At 38.8% G+C, this 9025-nt stretch overlaps 1 protein-coding gene across 3 annotated transcripts in view; it reads right to left on the bottom strand.

Annotated features, from left to right (window-relative positions):
* Positions 1 to 581: 581 nt before the first annotated feature.
* The window catches only part of Sh3glb1 (SH3 domain containing GRB2 like, endophilin B1), a 34589-nt gene continuing 26145 nt past the window's right edge, over positions 582 to 9025 (bottom strand). For all 3 annotated transcript variants that reach the window (XM_005357389.1, XM_005357388.1, XM_026783937.1), the window contains 2 exons: positions 5525 to 5753; positions 582 to 5184 (listed from right to left, as the gene is read on the bottom strand). In XM_005357389.1, coding sequence (XP_005357446.1) covers positions 5077 to 5184; positions 5525 to 5753 — 337 coding nt within the window. In that variant the 3' untranslated portion in view covers positions 582 to 5076. The remainder of the gene's footprint in view (positions 5185 to 5524; positions 5754 to 9025) is intronic.

Raw genomic sequence — 9025 nt, forward strand, 5'->3', positions numbered from 1 at the left:
TATATTGGGTACCACCAGCTCTGTTTATAATGTAGCTGGTCTTCAATTCTGCCAGGTCGTTTCTATTACTTCCATTCTAGAGATGAGGGCTCTAAGAGTTCTAATGATTAACATCAGACAGCCAAGGGGAAAAGCCAACACTGTCTACATTTCCAAGTGCACGTGGTGATGCTCTCTAAACACCAGCCCGTCTCAAAACTACCACAGATTCCAGCCTAAGACTGTTTCTTCCTATCACCGGGTGCATCTTCCAGGAGACCGAGTAGACACTACAGGTAGGTTAGCAGTACAAACATTTCCAAAGTATCACAAAGCCCATGCCAGGAGAGAGAGAAATGAAGACTGATTACTGTTGACTTTCAACTGTCTTCTTCAAACCAATGACATTGAGAAATCCAGCTGGAAGTCCCTCCCCCATCACACCCCACCTGTATCTACTGCATTCCTTCATACACTGCTGAGAAAGAGCACAAAGGACTAAATGTCTTCTAGGGGGCACGGCACGGCGGCAGGGGCAGGAGCTTTTTCTACCAGCAACTTCACTTCATAACACTCGAGGAAATAATTAGGAACACAAAGGGTTAATAGCACAATGTTCTTCAAAGCAGTTTATTAGTGAAAAACTGGAAACCTAAAAATTCAACAGTAGTTCAATAAAATGTGGCACATATGAAGAAACAGCATGCAGTCATTAAAAATGTAGAAATACATACGACACAGCAAGATCGTCATGGTACTGTCGAGTGAAAAAGCTACAAAACAGCATGGACAATTGATCCCATCAAAAAACCTCTAAACGTGCAGTCTGGAGCCACACGCCTGTCACAGCACCTCTCCTCTGATGGTGAAATCGTAGGCCATTTTTCTATCTTTACCTCTAAATTTTTTCTTTTTGTCAGTATTTTTGACTTGTATTAATAAAAAAGCATTAGCAATTCTTAAAAAGTCTATACTTTGATGTAGGAATAAGCACAGCTTAGCAACCTGAGGTACAGAGATGTAGATATGTTAGTCTATACTGCTTTACTGGTTTGTTTGGGTGTTTTTTGATGCTAAACACCAGTTCAAAGGCACTGTGTGGAAATAAGGTGGTTAGAATTCATCTTTCTGTAGAGCAGGGTTCTCAACCTTCCTAATGGTGCAACCCTTTAATACAGTTATTCATGTTGCAAAGACTCCCAACCATAAAATTATTTTTATTGCTACTTCATAACTGTAATTTTGCTGTTATGAATTGTAATGTAAATATCTGATATGTAGATAATCCTAGGCGACCACTGTGAAAAGGTTGTTTGATCCCAAAGGGGTTGCAACCTACAGGTTGAGAACCACTGCTTTAGACAGATGGGTCCACATTCCTAGAGATCTTATATGGCACCCAGATCCTGGCATCCTAAGCAATACTTTTTACTGACACTAAATGCATCCTTCCACCTTTATACCTAGTTTTAAGACTGGTCTGAAAGTATCTCAGCCCATTAGACTGGTGGTAAGGCTTACAGAAGGCAAGGGGACGTTTTTTCAAGATAGGACAAATTGCAGGTGCCTGAGGGCGGAAGGCCTGCTGTTAGCTCTGCAGTGTTTCTCAACATGACTGCAGCAGGATCACACGAAAGGCTTACTGTACAACTGGGAGGCCCTGCTTCCAGAATTTGGCTCAGTAGATCTTGTGGGGTAAGACACAGGTATTAGCAGTTTTTTTCCTTTTACCCAACATGTATTTATTAAGCACATACCAAGAGTCAGGCTGTGTGCTAAGAGTAATTTATGATTAACAGAATTAAAGTCACTATCTTACGCTACATTCTAGAGTGTCAGGTACATGCTAAATAAATAAATTATAAAAACAACATAATTACAACTAACAGAACATAATAAAGAAAGTAAAATTCCTTTTGTCTTAAAATATTTAAAAACCTGTCACAGAGAACGTTAACAATACTAATTCCACAGGCCCATGTAGACAAAAGTATAAATAAGGTAGGATATTTGAAAACAGCAATCAGCATTTTGACACGGTTCCGGGCAATGCTGATACTGCTGGTTTGAGGTCTTGTACTCCAGGACAAAGTGGAGAAGGGAAGCCTGGCACTTTCCTTAGCTTCAGAGTTTCATGGGGAGAGGAGTGCCATGCAGCGAAGGAGAGCCTGGAGCAGAGCTGGCTGGCAGCTGTTCTCCTCTTGACGGTTCTTCTCTCTGGCTTGTGCAACTAGGCAACTCATTGCAAACTTTCAGGTATTGGGGAGATAAACAAGTGGATTTCCAGGGACATGTGTCAACAAGTGTAGTACTCTGTGAAGACCTGCACAACAAGTCTCCTGTCTCACCCTGTCATCTTCTCCCTGCTACACTGTACCTGGGAAGCAGCCTTCCAACACTAGTCCCTTTGTTCCTGTTAGCTGAAGGTTAACCCCAGACTGGAGGACAGGCTGGATCATACTGGGGATGCTGCCCCTAGGTACTTCCCTTGTTCCCCCAGAGTGAGGTGCATTCTCACTTTAGGAACCTAATCTGCAATATGAATTTTTTTATTAGCACCATGAAAATGTTTTAACTATAACCTCTGGGTTATATTACTTTAAGGACAAAGGTGGATAAAATCCATTTCTTTTTCAATTTGTGGAGAGCCTATAAATACCTCCTTGTTTATTATTTCATGAATATATGCACCCTTCACTCAATACTGTGTTATTCAATTACACTCAGGGGCCAAGGGTTTGTTTACCTAACTCTGAACTGCACCATGAATTAATAGGCTTCCCAAGAGCTTTCTTCTATGTCTAACAATCTCCTTGGGCCTTTACCTGAGCAAAAACTAAACTTGTAACTTTAAACCAAAACCAAAATTAAACAAAACACCCAACCAAACAATACAACCTCATTAAAAAAACAACAATAAAAATAGAAGACCATGCCTAAAGAGTATGGTGGACTTGTGGTACACAAACAGACAAGGAGCCTCTGATCCTTTAATGCTACCATATGAATTCTATGGTAGCTGGGTGCAGGCCCAGATGCCAACACTGCTGATGGAAAGCAGAAGGCCCCACTACAATCCTCAAACTGAGTATAGTGGGGAGAACTGGATCTGGCTGGATTTGAAGTGGGTGAAGAGCAGACTTGACAGGGACAAAGCATAGCACAGGTGTGAGAGATGTTTCTCTAGTCCAGTCACAAAACCAACACACTATGGTGTCAAGAAGCTAGCTAGCTACAGGGACTGGAAAGCCTCATCTGTCTTTATAAAATGTTTACTTATGTGCTAGAGCAAAAGATACAAAGTAACACTTGTGAAAGAGTCTCCTATTAGGTGACATAACTATTGCCTCAATCTTACCTTTAAAAACACGGTAGTTATGAATCTGAGTTGAAACCCAAGGAGTGCAGTATGTGAGGAAGGCGGGATACGAGCCCAGGATCAATTCACTTCATATTTATATTTTCTTCTGTACTGTTCTATTTTCCCAAAACTAAATTTGCTGAACTAAAGATGCTATTTAAATTCACCCATTTTTTTTTATAGTTCCTTAAAACCTAAATTTGGACAAATCTAACAGATGGTATTAAAAAACTTCACTCACTTGATCTCATCTTGAGCAGCTTCTGGAGTTAAGTTTGTAACTCAGTGTGAATCAGAGCCTTACCCAACTATAAAACTTCAGAAGAATGCTTCTTACCACATAGAAATAAAGGGGCTGTTAAAGTTGGCACCAAGAGCTACATTATCCATGTTTACCGAGCTCTTAGGCACTCTTAGCGCGAATGGATGTTTACAACTGCCATTTAAATAGCCACCTTCTTAGAGTTGAAAAGTTTACAATTCAAGAGTCTCTGAATAAATAAATAAATTATACTTTTGAACTTTATTGTTAAGCTAATCTGAAGAAACCTGTGCTCTCTTGGTTCCAGGCCCAGTCCATCTTTTTCTTTCTACCTGGGCCTACTTCTGACTTCTTAGATCTGAAGCAGGCAGTTCCTAACGCAGTACTTCCTAGTTCTCCCATCACAGTATCAGTCCTGCTAGAGGTTCAGTTCTGTCTTCTCTAGGAGCATCTGTTCATAGTACTACACTTGGTTGATAACAAAGTACCTGGTCCTCCACAAATGTTTCTTGAATGGATGGATAGATGGAAGAACCCAACAAAACAATTTCTCAACTGGCAATTTATAGCAATGATTGATGATGAATATATAGTATGGCCCTCAGAGCAATTCTCTGGCTTCCAACGTGTCATTAGTATTTCCAGAGGGTTACTACATAACCAGAGACTCAGTGAAGATAAACTACACTCACTGCATACGATAACACTATAGTGAAAGCTACTCCACTAATCCTTATTTTTGCACACACTTGTTGCTCAATAACAGATCTTTACTGCAGGACAGTATGTTCTCAATGGTTGCATTTCTGATGCATCAAATTGTGCCAACTGAAAAATGTCAGGATTATTCTTAGTGAATGTATTTGTCCCCAGTGTTCTGCAACCTTAACAACATTATGAAATAAAGTAATATTTTTCAAGGACTTAGGTTTAAAAGAGACTTTCAAGTAGTGCTTTAAAAATAAACCCAACCCAACCCAAACGAAAACAAAACTTCAAAGCCAGGAAACCCCACTAACGCACAGTATTTAAGTCATCTGGTTCCTATTGGGCACAAGGTAAATGTGAGTTTTTACTTTGTTCTTTGGCTATTTACCTAAAAAATGAGTCACTAGAATCATGCATAATAAATTTATTTTGCATAAAAGAAAAGGTTTGCCGTTAATGAAAAATTCAGTAGAAAACAATCCTTTTGTTTTTAAATTGGGGCTCAAAAGTAGAAGTTGCTTGTTAGTGAAACCTTGGTAGAAAGAGAACTGTGTAAGAAAACATTCTTGTCATGAAATCTCTAACATAAATCTGTAATGAAGTATTAACCATGCGATTTTATTGGCAGAACTGCCAGTTTCTGATGGCTTGTGAATTTTCTTTTTCAGTCCCTTATGACATTAACATGAAAGATACTTAAACCTGCTTTAGAGTTACTGTATATAAATATGGTGTCAAGAGAGGCAATCTTTCATGGTCTCCCTATTTAATTGAGAAGTTCTAAGTAGGTAATTGGCACCTTGCCTTTTTGATTTCCTCTCTCCCCCATTAGCCAGTCTGAATCCATTCCAACGACACTGAACACAGTGATTACCTACAAAATATAATATTTCCAATTATTAATTATATTAAAAACAAGCATACTGCAAACAAATCAAATTTATATTAAATATGTTTAAATTATTTTACTATTTAAGGGTTTTAAAACATCCAGTTAACTGAAATTTTACATTTAGCCGAAAAGTTATGGATTTTATCAGTGGCAGTTTCATACAGAGGTAGAACATTTAAAACATGATTTCTACTGATCTACTATACATAATAAAATTTTAAGTGTCAATATTAACAACTGAAATTCACAAAGCACTCATAATACATTATTTCCAACTTTGTCCTAGTCTCAGACCGGGTGTGTCTGTCTGGGACTCACTCACCTCATCTGCCAGAAGCGACAGCTCAGTACTGTTTGCAGCGTCATAATCATAGAGCACCCTGGCCTTCCTGCTTCCACTTGATTCCTTAAGGTCATTGAGGTTGGCAGGAGAAGGGATTACTAGGCTACCGGTTGAAGCCATAGCAGAAGGACCAATCGCATTTGATAAAGCAGAGGGCACAGGTGTCCCAGAAGTCTGATTGTTGTTAGAAAGATAATTGGATGGAAAACTGTTGGAAAACAAAAAACCAAACCCTCAATTACCTATTTTAAAGTGACTGAAGTTCCTCATTATCACCACTTGGTGTCACCGTTTGCTAACTTCCCCACTAGGAAGACTTAGAGACACTGATATTTCAGGAAGTATGGGCTGTCTTCCCCATTTCCTCTTGGGTAGCACTCAAACATAAAACTCTTGAAGGCTTGCTTCAAAGCTGTCTCTCCCTATTGACTTAAAGAACATTTTGGCTCACATTCCTTCCTGGGTCAGTGTGTATGGATACTTAAATGCTGCCAAGATACATATGCTGTGTGTGTGTGTGTATAGGTATATATACATACATGTATGCATGTATGTATGTAAGTAATATTAATCTCTTTTCTTCTCTGTGAGGAAGCAAAATAAATAAAAACAAAGAAAAGCTAAAGAGTAGGTAGTATTGGAAAAATGAAATTTCTTTAATTTTTTGGGAAATACCTGGTTACCTGAGCTTTATCACAAAACTAATATATCACATTTTCCTATCAGCCAAATAATAAGTATGCTATAATTATTTTAAGGGGCATGCAGATTGAGAGATTAAAATGTTCAAGTTAATTTAGTATGATTGATAATTATGATGAAATGCAAGACTCAAAAGGAGAATATGGCAAATTTCATGAGTTAATTTTTCTATTATTTTAAAAGGAAAAACCACTTACTACAAACAAGTGACACAGTCTAGCTTCCACTGCATTTTAAGACTGCTTGTCCAGCAATGCTCTATTGAAACAGTTGGCCTGTGCATGCTGTGAGATGCTCTCCTATCGAGTTATACATCCTGGCCCATATTTATGCTTTAGCCAATCTATTCATTAAAATATGCAAGGCCTTTCATCTGGTAAACTGTATGAAATTCATGCCTATGGAAAAGTAACATTTGTTCTTAATTTTTTTAAGATTTCTATGTATGAATGTTTGCCTGCACACATGCATGTGCACCGCACATTTGTGTTGGATCCTTGGAACTGGGGTTACAAATGGTTAAGCCACCATATGGGTGCTGGGAATAGAATCTGGGTCCTCTCAAGAACAAGTTTTCTTACCTATGAGCCACCTTTATAGTCTGATAAGATTCTCTTTATGATCACTGTGCCACCAAGAAATCAGTCAGCTACCAGCAACATCCCCTTTATTACTTTATTTCCTTAAGCCATGTTTCTCTCCTTTACTGCTCTTACGGCTGGATCTAGAGGTGAAGAGTGTAGGGATCCTAAGCTTCTCATTCCCACTCTTCTAGAAGTAACTCTCCAGACCTTCACATTATTTTTTTTAAGTTTTTTTTTTAAATTAATTAATTTATTTATCTTATATACAATATTTTGTCTGTATGTCTGCAGGCCAGAAGAGGGCACCAGATCTCATTACAGATGGTTTGAGCCACCATGTGGTTGCCGGGAATTGAACTCAGGACCTTTGGAAAAGCAGGCAATACTCTTAATCGCTGAGCCATCTCTCCAGCCCACCTTCACATTATTTTAACTGTATACTGTCCACCACCTTTTGTTGCAAACACTTGAATATGTTTATTTCTAAAATGTAATTCTTGACTACACTAAATGATACTACATCCTAATTCTTGGTGATTCTAATAGCCATACATACAGACAATTCTTCAAAACTTTAGCCTCCTATGTCCATGAACCTCTTGTCGATTTTACACGAGATCCCAGTTGCTATGCCTCCTCATACTCCCATCAAGACCTTATTAATTTCAGTAACTGTAAGCTGAATAAGCAGTTGCCGGGATTTTGGACATGTGCCATGACATCTGACCCTCTTGGAAAATGTATCTCGACGAAAGGGTTCCACTCCTGTCACTGGTCTTTAATGGGAGGCAGAGGCAGGATGGGCTGTCTTCACCAGAACAGCGCTGACTTGACTTTGTATAGTGCTTCACCTCAGCACCAGCCGTGAAGCTCTGTCTGAGTGGCTGAGTGCCAAGGACTTGGTGGCTTTAAGAGAATTAAGTATGAATGGTTAGCAAGCACAGCCCATCTGCTGGACTTCCAGAGTATCAGGGCACAGTGGGAAGGAACTGTTACAATTCCTCAGGCTTAAAGTGCTCTGCCTTCAGACACGAATACTACTAATAAAACACTAAGAATGTAAGATGTAAACTAGGCAGAACTACCAGATCTAAAAATAACAGGCTACAGTTTATTTTGAAGATCTAAAATTAGCTTTTGTGATGTTGGCTAACTTTGGTCTAGGCCTAAATCTGAAGGATAAGTTTTCAGAATGGACATGGCAGTGACTCTTTTAAACAGTATTTCCTGAAATAGTATTTTAATGTTTTCCTTCTCACCTATTACTCCTCTTAATGGTTACATAAATGCCAAACACCTTTTAATGGTTTACTTTTAAGGCAACCTTGTCAACTTCTCTAGCCTTACAACCAATTCCTTCCTCCATTAACTGCTATGCTTTCACTAGAATGAAGTATTGGTGATTACTTAAAGAGAACCTTGCTGCTTCTCTTTCCTCTGTACCCTGGTTTGCCCGTAACATTCTCTTGCCTTGTTCTTCATCTACATGTCTCTCAGTAAAATAACTCCACTAGGAGAACTCAGCTAGATGCAGCTGGGCCACAAATAGATGTCCTCACAACACCCTGCTCCTTCCCATTTTATATGGCTGCTCTATCCATAGCTGGTGCTCTGCTTAGACTTTATATTATCTCCAATGTCACCTTACAACGTGAGCTCCACCAGGGAGTACCTAGCTTGTTTTGTTTGCTGATATAACTCTAGAATGTACTTGGGGCCTAAGGCAGGTGTTATATAAATATTTGAGAATTAACTGATTCAACTATGGGCTTTATATACTATTTTGCTTTAAATATATTATCATACTTGAAATAATTATGTAAGGGGCTTGAGGTCTTTGGATTATTCCAAAACTAATATGAAGAATTAACTTACCTTTAAGGTAACAAAGAATTAATGTAGCTGTATTTATCTTCTTCAACTAACAGCAAAAAGTATTCAGTAGTAAGAGAAAAGTTAAGTCTCAAATACATCTACTTTAAATAGCACTAAAAAATTATTCTCTTAATTATTTTCTCATCTCTGGTAAAATTGATTTCTGTTACTTCAAAAGTCTGATAATTAGCCGGGCGATGGTGGCGCACGCCTTTAATCCCAGCACTCGGGAGACAGAGGCAGGCGAATCTCTGTGAGTTCGAGACCAGCCTGGTCTACAGAGCTAGTTCCAGGACAGGCTCCAAAGCCACAGAGAAAC

The sequence above is a fragment of the Microtus ochrogaster genome, chromosome 21 (assembly GCF_000317375.1).
Source record: "Microtus ochrogaster isolate Prairie Vole_2 chromosome 21, MicOch1.0, whole genome shotgun sequence".
In the NCBI taxonomy this organism is placed as follows: Eukaryota; Metazoa; Chordata; class Mammalia; order Rodentia; family Cricetidae; genus Microtus; species Microtus ochrogaster.